This window comes from Podarcis muralis, chromosome Z (assembly GCF_964188315.1).
Source record: "Podarcis muralis chromosome Z, rPodMur119.hap1.1, whole genome shotgun sequence".
In the NCBI taxonomy this organism is placed as follows: Eukaryota; Metazoa; Chordata; class Lepidosauria; order Squamata; family Lacertidae; genus Podarcis; species Podarcis muralis.
Genome location: NC_135673.1, coordinates 30,001,730 through 30,022,676, shown reverse-complemented (window position 1 = coordinate 30,022,676; position 20,947 = coordinate 30,001,730). Strand labels below are relative to the sequence as shown.

Genomic DNA, 20,947 nt, shown 5'->3' with positions numbered 1-20,947 from the left:
CAAATAATTTACAGTGGGCTTCCAAAAGGTCTAAAATGCCATTTCCTGGAGTAGATGTCAACAGTTCACAGACAATATGAAAAGCTGCACTGGACACCTGAGGATGCGATGGAGGCAGAGAAGTGGACCTTCTTTGCCACCTCAACACCACAAAATAGGCACATTGTTTACTTGTGATGTGTTGGCCTCACATTTTCCCACTTGTGCTCTCATCACCATCCAGCTCCACAATGGCAGAGAGGGAGCTCAGAGAGACAACCGTGTCAAAAGCCTGATGTGCCTTGCTCTTCTCCAGCATGGCAAGGGTTTCAGCAGGGCCACCTGCTCTTTCTACTGGAAACTCCCCATGTGCATTCAGAAATCCATTGGATTCCATTAGTGTCTGGGTGTGGACCATCTTAAATTTTTCCACCAGATTACTGAATAAATAAGGGACCAGGTTTATATGTGAACTCTTTGGAACTTTTGTCCATATATGTATTGCTGTGAGTTTGTGGGTGCCAGATTTCTTTCTTTTTTTTTTTTTTTAATAAAATATTTTATTAAGGATTTTCTTGTTTTACAGAAGTGTAGTGCCTCGTTTTTTGTTTGTTTTTTCCATGTAACATTTTTACAAATCCATTTCATTTGTTTAGGCATTAGGGGGAGAAGAAAAAAGAAAGAGAGAAGAAAAGGGGGGGGGGTGGAGAGAGGGAAGATGGATGGGGGTGGGGTCGGGTGGCGGTGTTTCTATTATGTTTAATGTGTGTAGAGTTTGGTGTCAGCGTTGTTTGTGTTGTTCACTTGTGTTCCTTTGGTGGTGAGAGAGGTTGGGGTTGGCCTAGGGTGTGATTGTTTGCTTGTGATTGGCTGTGGTGATCTTTGTTTTCGTGTGTGAGTGAGGTGGGTGGGTGTTTTGGATCAGGTTAGCCATATTGATTTGTATGCTGTTGGTGGATTATTGTCATTGTCCTGTTGGGCTGTGTGTGTGATAAAGGGGAGCCATACCGGGGTGAAGGTGTCTTCTTCTGTTTGTCCCCGTGTCAGTTTCAGTTTATTAGTTAATTTTTCTAGTAGGGCTGTTTCCCATACTATTTGGTACCATTGGTCCATGCTTACTCCTGACAGGTCTCTCCAGTGTCTGGTTATGGTATTTCTGGCTGCTGAAAGCAGGTGGGTTATGAGTTCTTTGTGGTGTAAATGGGCATTGTTGTCTTGGAAGATGTTTAGTAGGGCCAATTCTGGGGTTATGTCTATTACTTGCTTAGTTATTGTACATATTGTATGGCTGTCGTCCAGAATAGTTGGATTTTGGGACACTCCCACCACATGTGGAGGTATGTGCCTGTGGAGGTGCACCCTCTCCAGCATTTTGGTGAGGTTCCTGGGTGTATTAGCGCTAGTTTCCTTAGTGTTAGGTACCACCTGTAGGTGAGTTTCAGTGTGAGTTCTTTTCTTTTCGTTGATATGGATTTAAAGGGGGGTTTAGACCACATTCTGGTCCATTGAGTGGGGTTAATCTCATAGCCTATGTCATTCTCCCATTGTTTTTTGATTGCGTCTAGGGGATTTGCGGGATTTTGGAGTAGTATTTTGTATATTGCGGATACTGTCCCTTTACCGTTTCCCTTTGTTGTTAGGAGGAGGTTTTCGAAGGTTGTCAGGGGCCTAGTTGCTGCTGATTTTACTGTTGGGTTGTAATCCCTAACTCGGGCGAGTGTTAAAAGCTATTCAAGCCAAGCTAGCCTCTTGGCTGATGGGCCATTAAGAGGGGCTCATGTGAGATAGCAAATGGCTGGAGGTCCCCTCCTCAACAGATAAAGCCAGAGTTTAGAAAGGCAAAGGTGTGAGGTGACCTAGATGCAAAAGCTGCAGGCTTGAAAGGCAGAAAGGCAGAGCAATGGTGGATTTCTGTTTGAATCCAAAGCTGCAGCTATGGGAGAAAGAAGACCCTTTTGGGTCTTGTGGCGAATCCTGTAAACAAACCATATATCACGAAGATATATGTGCCTCGTTTGCAAAAGGAAACAGAAACCCTGGGTAAGCGCCTGGAACCCCTGGAATCTCGAAGTGCTTGAAGACTGGGGTGGCGTGCAACAATATGAATTATTATTATTATTGGATGGATGAAGATTGGAAGAAAGTTTAAAAATTAATTTAGAGAACTATTGTAAAATTAACGAGTGTTAGAAAAATGCTGGAATGAAACTATTTGGCTTTAGTAGAAATACTATAAGGAATTATGTACAAATAAGTTTTAAGTTTTAAGCTCTAGGGCTTCTTATGGTAAGATAAGGTTAAAATAAATTAAGGTAATTTAATGATAGAATATAGTGAAAGATGAAAAGGATTTGCTGAGATAATTAATAACTAGAATACAAAAAAGGGAGGTGTGAGGAAGTCGATGAAACAAGTTAATGGAAGATAAAGATTTTGGAATATTGGATTTGTTTTTAAATTTTTTGTTTTTCTTTTTTTGTTGTTGGTTTTGATGTATTGGGTGTTTTGTATTTTTCTTTTTTTCTTTTTATTGACTTGTATTGCTTAATTTTCTTCTGATTATTTCTTTTTTTCTTTTCCTTCTTTTTCTTCTTCTCCTTCTCTCTTTTTTATTCTCTGTAATTTTAAACTTTCAATAAATATCATTTTTTTTTAAAATGAATTATTATTATTATTATTATTATTATTATTATTATCTTTTCTAATTTAAAAATTGCCATGTTTCTCTTTACTTCGGGGGGGGGGTTGTTATTGGGTTGTGGTTTTTTTATGTACCGGTATTTTGTGTTTTCATATTGTGATTTTATGTTGTAAACTGCCCTGAGACCTGTGGGTATACTACTACTACTACTACTACTACTACTACTACTACTACTAATAATAATAATAATAATATCCCAGTGCTGCCTGGAGACACCAGGGACCAAAACTGAGACCTTCTGCATGAAAAGGGAATACTACTAAACTACAGTTCTGCCCCAATCTTGAAAAGTTGTTTCGTGACATGTTTGTTAGTTCTAATAAATCAGAGGTGGGAAACCTGTGGCCCTCAAGATGTTGCTGGACTCCAACTCCCATCAGCCCCATCCAGCATGGTCAATCGTCAGGGATTATAGGAGTTGTAATGCAACGACCTCTGGAAGCCCTTTGTAATAAAAGGGATTACCCAACGATGGATTTTGGAATGATTCTTGAGCACATACACAACATAGTTTCAATGCACATTTAAAGCATATGAATTCTCCCAAAGACTCCCGAGAACTGAAGTTTGCTAAGAGTGCTGGGAATTGTAGCTATGAGAGGAAAACTAGAGTTCCCAGGATGGTGGAGGGAGTCACATGCTTTAAATGTGCACTGAATTTTCTTTAAACATGTGGTGTGGATCTGCTTATATTTCTTGCCACTTCCACATTGCACACCATCCATTATTTTGGACATAAAACTTCAGAGGCGTTTCCTTTTATTTTTCTAGAAGATTACTTGGGGGTTTATTTTAATGCTATATTTGTGCTTAGAAGCTCGCCTATTCCCTTACAGAACTAATTGTAGTTTGTGCTTAGAAGCTCGCCTATTCCTTTACAGAACTAATTGTAGTTGTAGAGTTGTAACGATGAAACGTGGCCTGATAAAATGATCCCTCTCTGCCTATACTTGGGGTTTTCAACTTTTGACATTGAACGCAAGAAGTAACATAATGCCCAGAGTGTTCAATACCAAATGTTTTTCTTTCTGCCTTAATGGGCCTATGATTGACTACGCCACCCGTTCAAAAGAAGAGGCAAGGCAAAGCTCTCTGAAGGGCAGGCAAACAGCTGAAATGTATCGACCCCCAATTTCACTGTACACATTTTGTAAAGGCAGAACGTGGGCTGCAGATGAAATCACTTGCAAGGGTACAGGGGGGAAGAAACATGCCCCCCCCAGCTCATGTTGGATGCAGATGTGGGTAAATGCTTAACCTCTGTTGAATTTGTTGAGACTTAGCCCTCTTGGGCACATTCAGGACGACGAAGGTACTTTTACAACAGATAGAAAACAGGAATTTAGAGAACCTGAGAATGAAATAACATAGAACCTATGAAGAGCAATACTGGATCTGACCATAGGTTCATCTAGGCCAGAATCTTGCTGAACTCCTTTTGGAAAGCCCACCTGCTGGTTGAAGGAAGTAGCCTTCTTCCTACAATTGCTCCCAGGTACTGGTATTCAAAGGCACGGTGCTACTGAGTATGGAGGTTGCACACAGCAGGTGTGGGGAATCTTCTTCAGGCTGCAGCACGCTTGTGGAAAGCTGCGGAGGGCTGCATTGTAGCAGCAGGTGGGACGAGATGCACACACAATAGCATGCTCTTTACTCACACAGGCACAATGTTATTCTCATGGAAATAGAGACATGTACTTGTTTCTTTGCAATTCCACTCTACACAAGTTCCACATTGTTGTTGTTATTTTAAAAGCCTTCCAAAATCATTTCTCTATTCTAAATGTGCATAGACAAAAGGAACTCAATGCTCCAAGAAGAATGCAAATAATGTTAATCCACAGCTGAACAGCAAGCCCCGCCTTGCAGTTTAAAGACCCAAATGCCAAATGCAACTGCATGCCAAAAATTACGCACACGCAATTGCAACATGTATGGGGAAGGTTCTGCAAGGAAATGAGTTGACCTCCACCAGGACATTTTACCCTCCACTTTGAACTTCTTCTACCAGTTCCTCTTGCAGAAGCAGATGCCATTAGACACTTTGCATAGCATCAAAACCCTTCTCCCTCTCAGCTGCTCCCTTCTGAAAAGAGGGAACAGAGGCCACTTCAAATCCAGCTGCAGGCAGCACCTGTGCTAAGCATTCCCCATTCCTGCTACAGAGGTGTGTGTCAGTGTGTAGCTTGGCCAAGATGCCTTTATGGGCTCTCCTCCCTAGGTAAACCCACCTCTTCACCACCGTCGTTTCAGTCCATTTGCTTCCCTTCTCCTGCTGGACCAAATCTGTGCCACGACCCAGAAGCGTAAGGCAAGCCAGTGTGGCAGAGTGGTTAGAGTGTTGGGCTAGGACCTGGGAGACTAGGGTTCAAACCCCGCACTTGATCATAAAGCTCACTGGATGATCACCAACTCCCAGTTTAACTTACTTCACAGGGTTGTTGTGAGGCTTAAACAGGGAGGGGGAGAACCACGTAAGCCACTTTGAGCTCTTTGGAGAAAAAAGGTGGGATAGATATAGAATAAGAAATAAATAAAATCAGTGAAGACACATACACCTTCTGTGTATACACCAAGCTGTGGGCCTTGGCAGCTGCCCATAAATACTGGATGCCCCTGAACTAGCTAACTTTAGGTAAAGGTACCCCTGCCCGTACTGGCCAGTCATGTCCGACTCTAGGGTTGTGCGCCCATCTCACTTAAGAGGCCGGGGGCCAGCGCTGTCCGAAGACACTTCCGGGTCACGTGGCCAGCGTGACGAAGCTGCAGCTGGCGAGCCAGCACCAGCGCTGCACATGGAAACGCCATTTACCTTCCCGCTAGTAAGCGGTCCCTATTTATCTACTTGCACTTGATGTGCTTTCGAACTGCTAGATTGGCAGGCGCTGAGACCAAGCAACGGGAGCGCACCCCGCCGCGGGGATTCGAACCGCTGACCTGATGATCGGCAAGTCCTAGGCGCTGAGGTTTTAACCACAGCGCCACCCGCATCCCAGTTAGTGTAGCTAACTTTACACTTCTATAAAAGCCCCTTGACCTATTTCATTCACTTTAAGTTACAGGTTATTACGTAGACTTCCATGGGCCAAATATCAGCTCAATTATGTATCCTTTGATGGCATGAGTCAATTTTAACATAAGGAGGTAAGAAGAGCCTGCTGGATCAGGCCAATGGCCCATCCAGTCCAGCATCTTATTTTCACAGTGCCAGACTGGACGCTCGCAAGCAGGATTTGAGCATAAGAGCCCTCTTCCTTCTTTAGTCTTTAGCGCTCTCTCCACCACTTCTGGCATCTATGGACTTACTTTACAGGGCTTTTGTAATGTTTATTAAGATTATATACGTGAAGTACTTCAAAGAGATGCACAAGATGAATACTAAGCATCGCCCTTAACAATGAAGCTTTTTTCCGTTTCCATGTCATGTATGAGATTTCGCCCCTTCTCTCCCTCAATTAAAAGATTCTGGATACTAGCCCAGGATTAGTGCCAAAATAATACTGGAGCACAGGCTTTCTTGTCTCTCAAGAGCAGTAAAAAATAAATAACCCCTGACCCAAATTTTATTAAAAAAAGACTTATGGGAAGTGGCCAGCCTCCCATAAGAACATAAGAAAACCCTTACTGGTTCAGAACAGTGGCACATTCTGTGCTCCCAGTGGCCCACCAGGATCCTAAGTGCTTGTGATTCCCAGCAACCAGTATTCACAGACAGACTGCTTCTGAGGCTGGAGGCAGTATACAACCATTATGACTAGTTGCTGTTGATAGCCTTAACCTCCATGAATATGCCAGGCTCTGCTTTAAAGCTTAACAGTCCAGTAGCCACCACAGCAACTCAAGGGAAACAGCCCCTAGGTCTGTTTGTGAAATACTTTTAAAACCTTAAATGCATCTACATCATGACCAGTTGCAGATGTTGTTAAAAGCAAGCAAAAATAGTCAGAAAGAGGTGTGGGGAGGGGAGGAAGCAAATGGTTCGTCACTGGACGTTAAAACAAGGAAAGAAAAAAATTGTTCAAACATGTAGCTGGCACATCCCATGTTGTAAACATCTTTGAAAACATGAAAGGACGCATCCAACTAAGTTACACTCAGGGCAAACCCACTGAAACTATTGGAGCTATGTAAGTCATGTCCATTATTTTCAATGAGACTATTTTGCACAGACTAGCATTTGATAAAACTGTATTTTTTATTTTTAAAAAATGTCAGGTGTGATGCAAAGATCAGAATAAATGAATATTTGCTCCATGTTAAAAATCCATTATATATATATATATTTGTTTTAAAATTAAATTACCAAAAAAAGTGAAGATGACTAAAAATGGTCAATCTCCAGCGTCCATCTCTTTCTCATGTAATCTTTAATGGCCCACTTCAGAGAGGTTTTTTAATGCTGCTCATTATTGGCTACATGCTATTTGACAAACTATGCAGGGCTACCTTTTACAAAGTGCAAAGTTTGCAAGGAACTGAAAATCACAAGCACATTTTTGAAGCTCAGTTAGGGCAGCAACTCTCTAACTACAATTTGATTAGTAAGAAGGCAAAGAATAGTTACCTTTCAGAATCACCACCGACTGCCTCTCCTGCTCTCTGCAGAAAGGAAGAGGAGAAAAGAAGAAGAAGAGAGTGACGTTTAGCATTTCGGGTTAACTGAGAAGAATGAAAGAGTTCCCGAATATGATCAAAGTTACATTATCTCCAAGAAAACAAGGAAGCAGAACAAACCCCAAACCACCACCACGGCTGTTCTAACAGGAAGGAAGCTGAAAAGTTGCACCCACTCTGAACAATGATTTTACACAAAAAATGAAATACTGACCGCATAATGTAGAATAACCAGAGATGTAATGGAAATGCTTTGGGGACCGTTTCATTTTCGTTTTTAATCTGGTATAGATAATTTTCAATAAATTCAGCAAAAGGTCGATCTGTACACTGGCTCTCTTACAATTTTTAGTAGATACACATACTAGGTTTATACACACACACACACACACACACACACACACACTCATAATGGCAGATTATGCCTCCAGGGGTTGGGGAGCATTTCTTGTCAGGGAAATGGTACTATGGAGAAGGATTAACCTTCCCAGTATCACAATTTTGGTCTAAAAGAGATTCTTAATCTCAGTGTTGCGGGTTCAAGTCCCACCTTAGGCAAAAGATTCCTGCATAGCAGGGGGTTTGACTAGATGATCCTCGTGGTCCCTTCCAACTCGTATGACTATGAATCTGACCCTCTTCTTCCCACAGTCCCTCCTATTATTATTATTATTATTATTATTATTATTATTATTATTAATTACACACACACACGTTTTGTCTAGTTTGGCCCTAAAACTGGCTTTTGTTTGCCACCTGGTTGTCTGTCTGTGATCTTGTCCAGACACTACCTGAGATGCTTTTGGCGTCACGGAATGCTCAGGATCATTCTCATTGCTATAGGGAAGGGACTACCGAAATTAGGAGAAGGCTAAAAAACTGAGTAGTGAACATTCAAAGAACCCTAGATGTGGATGTGTGTCCCCATCAACTCAAGGAATTCACCCAACCATGTGGCCTCTATGAACAATGCAATGTGAATGTGTATGTATACTCAGGTGCAAGTTTGCATCTGTATCGGCCATATGTGATTGCTTCCATGCACCAGTCTCCCTTGCTAGAGGAATTTAGTTAGAGTAGCCAACTTTGGAACAGGTAAGCAGAGGAAACTGTGTCAGGGAGAGTCTTCTGGGAGGAAAACAATTTGTAAAACATTTTAGGTGTCCACAGACAATGTAAAAAGTGTGGGTGTTCGTTTGTTTTTTTCAAATTAGGAAAATGTTTCCCCCTGCCCTTTTCAAAGTTAAGCATGCAGGAAAACGATATAGATTTTGAAGCCAGTCAAACAGCTTGAAAGCCCAGGCAGACATGCTCTAAAAATTGTCATACCATTTGTCTATTTGCAAACACTGGGGAAATGTGTGAACCATTTTAAAACTGCACCCTGGGACTTTTGCAAGTCAGCTGTTAGCAGTCACAACAGTGAATGGTAAGGCGCTTTGTTCCCCCGCCCCAAGATGTGTTTTCAATATCATAAGATTCTCGTGTGTAATAGCTGTTGCAGTTAGTTAATGCTGAGTGGGGCATATGGCTGAGAAGCATTGTGCACAATCCTAGAAATATTTCTGGAATTATGCAAGGGAACTTCTGATGTCTTCCCTGCAATAATACAGTGGAGGGGGAGCTCAGCTCTGGGTTGCCATCTGCTGGAGCACCAGATAGCTTATGGACCCTCCTTGCTCTGGCAAGTGAACAAAGTGCTAATTGAGGCTTTCAATTTTGCAATGAGAAAAGCCAGTGCACAGTAAGGCAGAGAAGGAGGGAAATAATCAAGCAGAGGGTCAATACATCTTTCCTCCCCCTACCCCATGGAGTTCCTCCTTCATACTCGCAGTTTAAATAGTGACTTTTTCACAAGATTGCTGGCATTCCCAGCTAAAAGCTAAAAGCTGCATTTCTGCTGGCTGAGTATCTTTTGTTAAAAGCTCACTGTGTTTTACAAGTCGAACCTCTGGAACCAGGAAATGATGCATAGAATTGAAGTTATGCAGATTCTAAGAAACTTGAGTATTGTTCTGTGCACCACTGCTCTTTGATGTGTACACGTGTGTGTATATAAAATACCGTATTTTTCGCTCTATAAGACGCACCAGACCACAAGTTTTTGGAGAAGGAAAACAAGAAAAAAAATATTCTGAATCTCAGAAGCCAGAACAGCAAGAGGGATCGCTGTGCAGTGAAAGCAGCAATCCCTCCTGCTGTTCTGGCTTCTGGGATAGCTGCGCAGCCTACATTTGCTCCATAAGACGCACACACATTTCCCCTTACTTTTTAGGAGGGAAAAAGTGAGTCTTACAGAGCGAAAAATATGGTAATAATGGATCAGTACAAGTGTCTCTGTTTTTTGGACTCTCCTTGGGTTCTTTGCTGCAGGACTGCCAAGGCCCCTGGCCCTCAAAATGTGCTACTACACCACTAGCAAGTAGAAGTTTAGTGCCCCTGTAGCATGAGACAAATGGCTAACCACTTTGAGCTTACTGAGGAAAGGCAGGGTTTCAAATATTCATGTGGGTTCCGTTTAAGAGCGGCAAGCAAAACAGATTGTAAGCAAGCTCCCCCCCGCCACAAAGTATATTAGATATGTTTATTGCCTGAATGTAAAATCGTGTAAACATCAACATCACATTCCCTTTTTTATTTCATGCCGCTCGGCAGTCAGCAACAGAGCACATGCTCAGAATGCAGAAAGTCAGGGGCAGACTTTGATAATATGGCACCCTGAGCGAGGACAAAATTTGGCCCCCTTTCTAAATATTTCTCATTTTCATGGTAATTCTTTTTGGTACAGTTGCTTTTTAATGGATCTTCTCAGTAGGTGCACACAAACACACAGGCACACACACCCCTCTCCAGATACAATGACATACAAAAGCACAAATAAACTGCAATGAATTAAAACTCTCCAAATATTAACATTCAGGAATGCTTTTATATCTAAAGAAAATTATTATTTTAAAAGTTTACTTAACTCACAATTCAACCACACATCAGTTGCTCCATTCGCCATTTCAATAGCACCATTCACGAAACATTTACATAGCCATTACTCACAGCCATGCTAGAAATAGAATATGCCACTGGACTTGCCACAAATGTTCCCCAGTTTTCCTTATTTATTAGGTTTATCCAAAGATTTATGAATGTATAAAAAAGGGTATCACAGCTACAGTCAATAAATACAAAACTGGGATCTGAATCCTTTGGGGATTGAGAATATTTAGTGTGTACACACACACACACACACACACACACACACACACACAATTTTTTTAAAGGCCAAATTTAACCTTGTTTTAAACATTTCATTAATTGTATTTCTTCCCATTTCCCTATTCTTCCTCGCTCTTCTACACAATCACCAACTCTTAGGCTTGATCATGTGGAAGTACCAAGCCCCCATTTCACAACAGGTTGGGTGGTGACCCACTGGATATCATGGGTTGTGAAGACCACAATTTCAATTCCACTACCTTTTTTCTTTTTGAAAACTAGAAATGATTCCTGCTGCTGAACAAAAGAGTTTGCAGAGACTCCTCTCTGGGACACTCCAATAAGTGAAACTAAAGAGATAAAAGATGATTGCACCACAAATGTCTGCCCTGCTCAAACAAGCTCTTCTTAAAAATAGCTTGTATCATAGGGGTTAACCAAAGTCTTTCTTTCTTTTTGGTAGCACAACAGCTCTGGGCAAGAAGCTTGTCTTATTCTGAGGCAACATACACTCGTTCAAATTGTTATTCAATTTTTAGTTCAGGGTGGGATCAGTTTGCAGGTACAATGGGTTAATGCTAGGCACCAGAGATTCAGTAACTTTAATAACTTCTGGATCTGCCACCTTCCTTGGCACCCCCACCCCCATGCCGCCTCTACTGCAGCCAGGAGGGGGAATGATGGAGCAGGACATCTTGATGAAGAGCACTCCAACTTGTAACATTTCTTTCTTACATAAACCCACATTTATACCACATAGAACAATGCTGTCTATCCATGTGAAATTTCCCAATGCTTTCCACCTTTGTGCGATCCTAACACAAGACACCATAGGTTATAAGCAAGCCAACCTTGTACACCAATGGGGCTGTATTTGGGTTTCAACACTGTGTTTTGAAAACAACAGGGTTTGGTAAAACAAGCCTTATGAGGAGTGGTTGAGGGAGCCGTGTGTGTTTAACCTGGGGAAGAGAAGACTGAGAGGTGATATGATAGCTGTTTTCAAATATCTGAAGGGAAGATGGAGCACAAGCTTGTTTTCTGCTACTCTGGAGGGTAGGACTAGAACTAATGGATTCAAATCACAAGACGGAAGATTCTGACTGAACGTTAGGAAGAATGTTTCTGATAGCAAGAGCTGTTTGACTGTGGAATGGACTTCAGAAGGTGGTGGTAGTGGTGGACTTGAAATGAAGAGGACCTCAATTTTGCACCTTGAAACCAACAGGTTTGTGTTTGTTTATGACTGACATTTTTAAGTATTTCACCTCTTTTTTTTAGGACACACAAAAGTTAAAAGGAAGGGGGGGTACACATCTGATACTGGTCATCAGATTTAATTACTCTGCGATGGAAGCTATGTTGTAGTGGTGATAAATATCAATTTAGCCTGATTACTAATATGTTATTTAACAAAATCTATGAAATTGATATTTAATTAATGAAGGGTTGACACAGAAAACCCCACTTAGCTTGAGGAGTACTTCATCACTCAAGTAGTGCTGCTGAATCCAAAGGAATGGCAAGCACCACCGTCCTTCAAGATTTCTACACCAAGGCCCTTAATTATAATCATTTTTTGACATTACCTCCTGATATCATATTAATGGGCTGACGACACAGAGCACTTCATGTATTGCAGCCATTAATTTGCAATTCACGAGCTGTATTAATTTGGAGGCATCTGCCGGAGAGACAGTCAAAATATCTATACAAAACGAACAGCCTCTGCTAAAGTGTTTAGCAAGCTGAGGGTGAAAATAGATGCAATATAAGATAATTAGTAAGAGCACCTCTCTGGATTCAAGCAGCTATGAAGGTCTCATCCCATGTGATATTCCTGGCTGAGTAACAGGTTGCATTCTTTAGTCCAGGCATTAATACATTTAATCTCAATACAGTGCATTTTGCAAAACCAGATTGTGAAAACCACCATTTAGGACTCAAACTATGGTTTCAGTTTGGACTATAACTTTGAGCAGGAACAGATGTGGAACATTTTGCCTGGTGGGCCACCCTGTGATGAGTGGGAGGTTAAAATCCTGTTTCTGTGGATAACTGGCAGACATAGCCAATGCAAAATTGAATTGAACCTACTCCACTCATCATAAAGTGATGATAGCTGACTGGCAAGTGGGTGTGTTTGGGGGAAGTGGAATTGGACCCCATGGTGGGCCACGATCGGCCCAAGAGCCAGTGGCTCCCCACCCCCTGACCTCCTACTCAACTCCCTGGTCATCTGCTGGGTCATTGTTTACAGCTAAGTCTTCTGGGACATCTCCCTCCTCCCAAGCAGACACACCTGCTTTAAGAGACATCTGGTGTGAAGGCCTTCAGACTGCCAAGTGAGTGTTTCTGTGCACACTGGACTTTGCACCTTTACCCCTCTCCCAGCCTTGTGGTCTGGGAGTTGGAAATGAGGAGAATCAAAGGTGGAGGCAGGGATCAGAGCATGCTTATCAGGGGCCCAGGAAATACATCCAAAAGACTAGGAACTTCTAGGGCCTTGCCCAACCCTCTGGAGCAGTGCATGATGTGTGCAGATTTTGGGGAGGGAGGGGGTCCAGTGGTGCAAGTGGAAATCCTTGTGTTGAATGCCCCCCACAAGGTAAATTTCAGAGCCTTGAGTGAGGGGAAATTGGGGCAGAGGTGACTTGAAGGATTGAGTAATGAAGAAGGGGTGCTTGCTTCTGAGAGTTCCCCCCCTCCCACCTTCCAGTGATGACAGCCCTGCGAGATTAACAGTTTAAACAGAGAGGGCGAAAGAGGCAGCTCGGCAGCAGGCTTTGCAAACCATTCTGGATCCCTGGGAAAACAGGGAGAAAATTTAACCAGCACCCTGCATTTTCTTCTCAATCTCAAAGATAACTGCGTGATTGTAAATGCACGCATATTAGATCAGATTACTTTTGTAACGATGAGAAGGGATTTCCATGAAACTCTGACAGTCAGACATTGCAATCTGATCAAATAGGATTATCCGCTGCTGCCTCATAGCAATTTCGCTGTGAAAAGAAAAGGGAAGGGGTGGGGAGAGAAACCCTATCTGGTTCAGATAATATACTCAGCAATGTTTCATCCCCCCCAAAAAGAAAACGCAATATATGGATTTCTTTCTTTTTTAAAAAAAGGGAAGCTGAATCCTGGAAAGACAGAGGTATTATGCACCCCAAGTTCTTATGTCTGGGAGATGGAGTTCTCTGGATGGGGTTGCACTCCCCTGATGTGGCCAGATGTGGCTTTTGGACTTACTTTAATTTCTCCCTCACCCCAGTCAGCACTGAAGGCTAATCAAGAATACAGGCACGCACCAGAGCTCAAGAAGACCTTGTTGCTCAAGCAAGGCTCAACTAGAACAGGGAGTTCCTGTCCAAGAGGATCCAATGGCCAGCCTGGCAGATGGAGTCAGTCCAGGGCTCAAAGATACTTCCCTAAGAAGATGCCACCTGCAGTTCAGTGAGAGCTGTTCAACAGTGGAACAGACTCAAGGTGGTGGACTCTCATCCTTGGAAGTTTTTAAGCAGAGGTTGGAAGGCCACCTAGTTGAAAGTCCTGCATTGCAGGGGGTTGGACTAGATACCTGGGGTCCCTTCCAACTCTACAATCCTGTGATTCTATTATTCGAATTCCTGGACCCATATTATGAAGGGACATGCAAATTAAATCAAGAGGTCTGAACTTGGCCCAGAAGCATATGGGCAACCATTGCAATTGGTTAAGTAACTGGAGCTATATGCTGGTAGTATGACCTCATGAATTAGCCACCACATTTTGCACCAACAGGAGGCTTCCAGCCTAGGCCCGACATACAGCACGGATGGGGATCCTGTAGCCGAACAACATTTGGAGGGCAACAGTTTCCCCATCCATGTTCTACAGAAAATACACAAAAATGGTTCACTTTGTATTCTTTACTCAGATTGTTGTGCGATCAGTTTAACCTGCCAGTTGCCCCCCTTCTGCTTGCCTAACAAATGAATCAACAGCTTTTTCTCATCTTGTTCTCTGAAACTACGGTGTGAACGATCACTCATCCAATTTCACTCACATCAATTTGCTGCCTATGAGACTCCTGACATGTTGAAACTTTCAAAGCTAACCTCTGCTTTAAAATCCATTGGCTTCCTGGGAAGAAAATGTGTCAAGGAAATGCTTTCTAATGTTATGAGAGAATGGATTTTTGCCTTATTTGATGGGGGAGTGGGGGCAACCCTGGCTTCTTATTCACCAGCACAATCTACTCAGCTTTGCTGTCCTAATTTTCATACCCATAGTGCTAATACAAAACCTTGGTGTTTATCTAGTCCTAAATGAATAGAACCAAATTTAAGTGATACATCCCAACTGGCCAATTCTGTAGCGAATGCTCCTTCTGAAGTTCATTTAGGTCAGTGATAGAGTGTTTGAAATATTCTCCCACTGCTTTCTGAATGTTGCCATTTTCAATATGAGGTCTGCACCCATTTACGCTTTTATCATTCAAAACAATTTTGAATAGCTAATTATCGGCTCCCTCTCTCTTTTACACACACACACACACACACACACACACACACACACACAGCAATTCATGCAGCCAGGAATGGTTTGAATATTCCTGACAGGCACTGCAACCCATCATCATCAAGAAAGATGCTTGTTCAATACTATGGGTGCTCCATGTAAGAATTTGTGGTACTCTATCTATTAGAGCTAGGTGCTGACCAGCATCATTAATCTTCCAACTTTAATGCTTTACCTTGGAAGGGTTGAAGGATTTCTCCTGGGAGCGATTCTGCTGTGGCTGTACCAGCCTCCATTTTTCTTAATTATTCCTCTTGTCATGTCTCTAATACATCTAAGAGGACAGAGGCAAATGTCCAGTCTCCTTTGCAGAGCAGAAATGTGTCTGGAATATGTTTCTCATCAGCAGGGTGTTATCACACAAACGTTACAGGTCATGTCATTATTTTCTAGCTTAACATTCAATAGGGTTTCCGAGTTCAAGCCGGGACTCTTGATCATTTTGCATGTGAATCAACACAAAATCCACCAAGGTCACACAAACACACTCTCCTTCTCTCTCTCCTCCTAACCGCCTCCCTGAGGTGTGCTGCCTGTGTGATTCAAAAACTGTCTAGGGATCAAAGGACATGGGTAATCTTTGCTTGGGAGCTGACACCTTTGATATACATGCTTTTAAATTCTGCTTGCATACAACAACACTCGCAACAACCTCCTGTGGAGAAATCTATTGCTTCAACTATGGCACCAGACTATGGTATAAATGATTGTGGGAAGTCAGTGCAGTGCATAGAAATATAAGCATAATTAAAATAGTGCAATCAACATAAAGCTGGCATCATTGCAGAAATGCTGCAAAGACCATGTTTTGATGTTGAACCGCAAGGGTGGGCCAAATGATTTCTATTGACAGCACACACTTTTCAGGTAATCTGTCAAGGGTGCATGCTGACTATGGGTAGAGCCAAAGTCAGTGATGGGCAAGATTGCAGCAAAATGTGGGTGTGCCCACCCTACCCCTCCTTTCTGCCCAGCAGGCTGCTATTTCTAATAATTGCTTGTGTAACCAAAGAAGTACAACCCCATGAACAAAAAAGAGAGGTTAACCAACTTTGAGGGAACCCTGAGATTTGCAGAAATACACTAAATCTTTGGAAACAAAATGCAAAGGAATAATCCCTTACCTTCCTCAAAAAACAACAGCCCAATGAGAACTAGGCTAGAGAATGCTGACTGTTGATGGGAGGGTAACATGGACAATATTTTTCCTTTTATTTAACAAAATGTAGTGACCACATGGTTGTTAGAAAAGTGTAAGAAAAACATGAAATAAAACAGTGAAATTACCAATAAAAACAGGAATTTAAAACATTCAAAAGATGACTGAAATCAACAATAGTTAAAAAGGAATAAAACTCATGCAACTTCTACATGTTTGGGTAGGCTTGTCTAAACAAAAATGTTTTAAGCAAGCATCTGGCTGATATCAATAGGCAGGCAGTACCAAAGTCTGCCAAACTAAAAGATCAATCCCTTAGAACTGTGGAATGAGTATTATGTGGCACCTGTAACTGTATATAAAATCCTGAGCTCCACATAAATTAGGGGTCAGCAACTGGACAAAGCCCCTTACAATGGACCACATTCATCCACCCAAGCAGTGTTATCTGGCAGTTTGGCAGCCCAATAGGGAAATGAGAGATGTGAATGAGCAGTGGAGTTGGCAAAGGGCTCTAGGCAGCAGTACACAGAGAGGAGGGGGATGTGTGTGGCCTTGGTGCACGAGGGGTGTGTGATTGTGGATGAGCTCACTCCTAGGTGAGAGGTTGAAGCAGATGTGTGGTGAAGATATGTAAATCAACCTGGTTTTTCTCCAAGCTGCATCTATGGTGAAAGGATGAAAGCAATTCATGAATGCATAGCCTGTGTGCAAACAACCCAAACAGTGTATTTTGCATCAGATCAAACATTCCTTGTCCACCTTGCTTCTCTTGGAAGATCCAGAAGATCTGGTCAGGTCGTCCTGCTTGTGAAAAGCATGAACTTTGCCACAGCTCTCCTTGGTTTCTAGGAGCAGAGCCTATTATTTGGGTGTGGCGGGTGACCACCAGTGAACCAGCCCCTGTGGCTGCTCTTCTGGAGTGTGACAAGGCTGAGAGCATTCTCTGTGGGTGATTGGTTGTGAATGGGCTTGCTCACAGGTGAGAGGCTCAAGCATTAAGGAAGGATTGCACGTGTGAGAGAGTTGTGAGTTAACCCAACTTTAAGAGAGAGGTAGAATGCTAGAGAGCCTCATCAGTGGTGGGATCACAAATGCAACTCACAAATGCATATCCAGTGTGATTAGTGGGTGCTGGGTTTTTCCTTTACTGTACTTCTGTTGCATCTTCATTTTGTGTTAATACACTATTCCTCACTTTGGTCTTGGGGCCAAAAAGCGGTATGTAAACAAACCAGAGGACAACATAGCCACACAAGCCTTTTCTGCAAGCAGTCTCCAGCAAAACTAGTTGCCGACCAGGGATATAAATGCTTCCACAACATCGATAACACATCCTTGCCCAAGGAAGAGAAAAGATTTGACTGTCTCGAGCGGTTACACTAATGCTCGCTGACAAGGTGTAAGCTGGCTACGAATTTAAAATTCTCGGGCAAAGCTTTCATTTTAGGAAAAGGACAAAAAAAGAAACGCGACAAAGCAACAAAATACTCCATTGTGAGTGCCTGCTTTCCAGGATTCCAGCACTTCATTCCATGCCCACCTTCCACCCCCACAGCTATCAGCCACCATTCCATGCCCACGGAGCATGCTCACTGCCCATTCAGTAGTAGGGAAGGAAGAAGACATCTTTCCCTTTTCTGCCCTGTATCTGTCACATGCAGCACTGTTTCTGTCCTACTAGAGTTCATCTTCCACCCAAAATGGCATTATTTGTGTCATTATTCACTGTGACAATTTTTATGTTATTAATTGCAAAAAAAATGTAAATTACATAACCTACATTGTCACTACATTACCCCATCCCATTCAGTTAAATGCAGAGAAAATGCAATGCAAATGGAAAGAAAGAGTAATCAATGATGCTTCATTTGCAGACTGAAAGTAGCAAAATACCAATTGTATTTGTTGGATTGATTTACATTCCAGATATGAAACCAATAATCAGTTTTGGAATTTCAACTCCCATTTCTGTTTTCGATGGAATTCTCTGACATCCCTATTCAGTAGTTTGGGGGTCCTAAATGTCTTACATGTTTTTTGTGGCATCAGCTTTTGTGCTGTAGAGTCCACTTCAGTATGTATGTGCTTGCTTCTTTTCAAAGGTCGCAATGAAAACTTCAGCCATGAATACTGTAACTTTTTTATAACAGTACAATATTAAAATATGAATGAAACACCCCGATATTCTTCTAAATGATGGTGGACTGGAAGCAAAACCATTCCAGTAAAACAGCCTTTGAAGAGAGGAGCCTCATCACTCAGTTCTGTTCTCTGGCCTATAATTTATTCATATTTAGAGGCTAAACGATGTTCTTCTCATCGGCCTCTCCATTCTCACATTATTAATTTTAGACATTGACAAATGTGTCCCATTTGGGTGGTTTAACTCTCTCCACTCCCTGTGTCCAATGATGAAGCAGTTTATTTTTTAGAATTTCCTATTGGGTCTACAAAAAAAGGAGGAGGACTGCTGTAAACTTGGCCCCAGCTAGTATGGCCTGGCCCAGGGTCGGAACATGTGAGAAGTGAGCAATAACTAAAGGACCATAGGTTCCCTATCCCAGTCCTAAAGTTGTATGTGAGTTGGCCAGCAAGGGTGGGGAAGGCATAAAGGGATGGAAGAAAAGGTGGGAATGCAAGTTCTTTGTCCAGGTCCCAAGCTCACCGCACAGCAACTGTGCACACCCATTTCAACAAGAGCACAGAGGAAGGCTACGATCATTCCCTTTCTTCCCCCAAAACTAAACCAGAGACTAAATTCTTTCTCTTGCTGCGTCTGAGTACAGCTTTATCAAATCTTAAAATTCAATCACATACATTTCAGGTCATATTACAGCCGTAATTTATGGGCCTACATTCTGTTCAAAATTTAATATTCCAGTAGCTTATGAACAAAACCCAGTCGTCCAAAAATAGACTGACATATTATCTTCGTCAGAATCAAATGAAATTCATTAATGTGATCAATAACGGAGGACGAAGAAGAGCGAGAAAAGTACACATATGCCACCGGAGATAATACCACGGTGTCCTGCCGGGCTATATGACATTTTCTGGTGAACCACCTACTACTGGTCTAGGCCAACCTTGGTCTGATCCAGCAAGGAACTTGTTATATTCAGAAGCTTAGTCAGTTTAACACATAAAACAAATAAGCAAGAATGTATATTCAGGGTCACTTAACACACACATTCATTGTCAGACCCTCCAAGGGTCCCTATTTTCCAGGGACGTCCCTGATTTAGAGAAGCTGTCTCAGTTTCTGATTTGATCCTGGAATGTCCCACTTTTTCTTAGAATGTCCCTATTTTCATTGGGGAAATGTTGCAAGGTGTGAAGTTATCTGACTCCCAATGTTTTATTATGTTTTTATATATGTTGACAGCTGCCCAGAGTGGCTGGGGCAACCAAGAAAGATGTGTGGGGTATAAATAGTAAAATTATTGTTATGGAATGGGACATCCCTATTTTCACTGGAGAAATGTTGGAGGGTATGCACTGTTCCTTAACTGCAAAGACAGCCTTTCGGAGAATGCATTCTAAGGCCCCATCCACACTGCACATTTAAAGCAGTATCAAACCCCTTTAAACAGTCTTTGTCTTTCCCCAAAGAATCCTGAGACTTATAGTTTGTTGAGCATGCTGAGAATTGTTAGGATGCCCTGTTTCCCCCACAGAGCTGTAATTCCCAGAGTTCCCTGGGAAGAGGAATTCATTCTTAAACCATTGGCTATTGACTATGCCAGCTGAAGAAGCACCTGAAGAGCCACAGGTTCCCTGTCCCTGCTCAAAGGGCAGGCATTGGAAATTTTTGCAAGCTGTTCTGGGAGCCTTTTTGGCTAAAGAGTGGGCAGGAAGATAGATGACAGACAGACAGACAGAGGGTGCAAACCTCTACATGCTTACAGAAGAGACATGTGCCAGGTTTTACTGCAATGCAAAAATACAGGACTGCACTGTAATGCTCCCAGCACAGCTGGCCCTAACTGGAAACTTTCTTGCTTACAATTAATCTAAATACAGGAAGTGAATTATACCCTGCCATCTCTGAGGATGCCCTTCCTGTGCAAGATTGGGAGCATGCATTAGAATGATGGACAAATGTCCATCTGCACCATTGTTTAGAAAAAATAAATCCACCCCTTGGCTGGTCAAATTAGCAGCTTTCGCAGGAAAGCTGTACTCTCTGAAAGGGTTTAATAGATGCTCTTGAGACTTTAGCAGGGCTTAGTCAAGAAGGTGTGGGGGGTTGGGGTGGTGGTGGTTCTGTTTTTTTTTTACTCTGCAATGAAGGAATCACTGCCTTCATAACATAAAAATGCATTTTGTACTTCAATAACCCTTTAATTTTCATTATGGAGATAAGGGATATTAGCTGTTAGAGAGAGTGCAATAAATAAGATTATTATCTTACATTTTTAATGATAAATGGAACCCAAGGTACAGTAAACAAAGATTAGGCGACATGAAATTCTGTGGAGACAGCATGGTGTAATGGTCAGAGCATCAGGCTAGGCATGGGAAAGACCCAGATTCAAATCCCCACTCGGCCATGAATCCCATTAGCCTTTGGGCAATCACTTAATCAGCCCAACCCACCTCACAGAGTTGCTCTAAGGATATAGTGGAAGAGGGGCCTTCTTGGGACAGAATGAAATAAACATATCTACTGTGCATTTTGGAAAGTAGTTTGTCAGTTTGCCTGTTTGCCCTCTATA

At 42.2% G+C, this 20,947-nt stretch overlaps 1 protein-coding gene across 2 annotated transcripts in view; it reads right to left on the bottom strand.

Annotated features, from left to right (window-relative positions):
• The window catches only part of LOC114589252 (connector enhancer of kinase suppressor of ras 2-like), a 219,538-nt gene that overhangs the window by 66,808 nt on the left and 131,783 nt on the right, over positions 1-20,947 (bottom strand). For both annotated transcript variants that reach the window (XM_028715480.2, XM_028715481.2), the window contains exon 14: positions 7,245-7,279. In XM_028715480.2, coding sequence (XP_028571313.2) covers positions 7,245-7,279 — 35 coding nt within the window. The remainder of the gene's footprint in view (positions 1-7,244; positions 7,280-20,947) is intronic.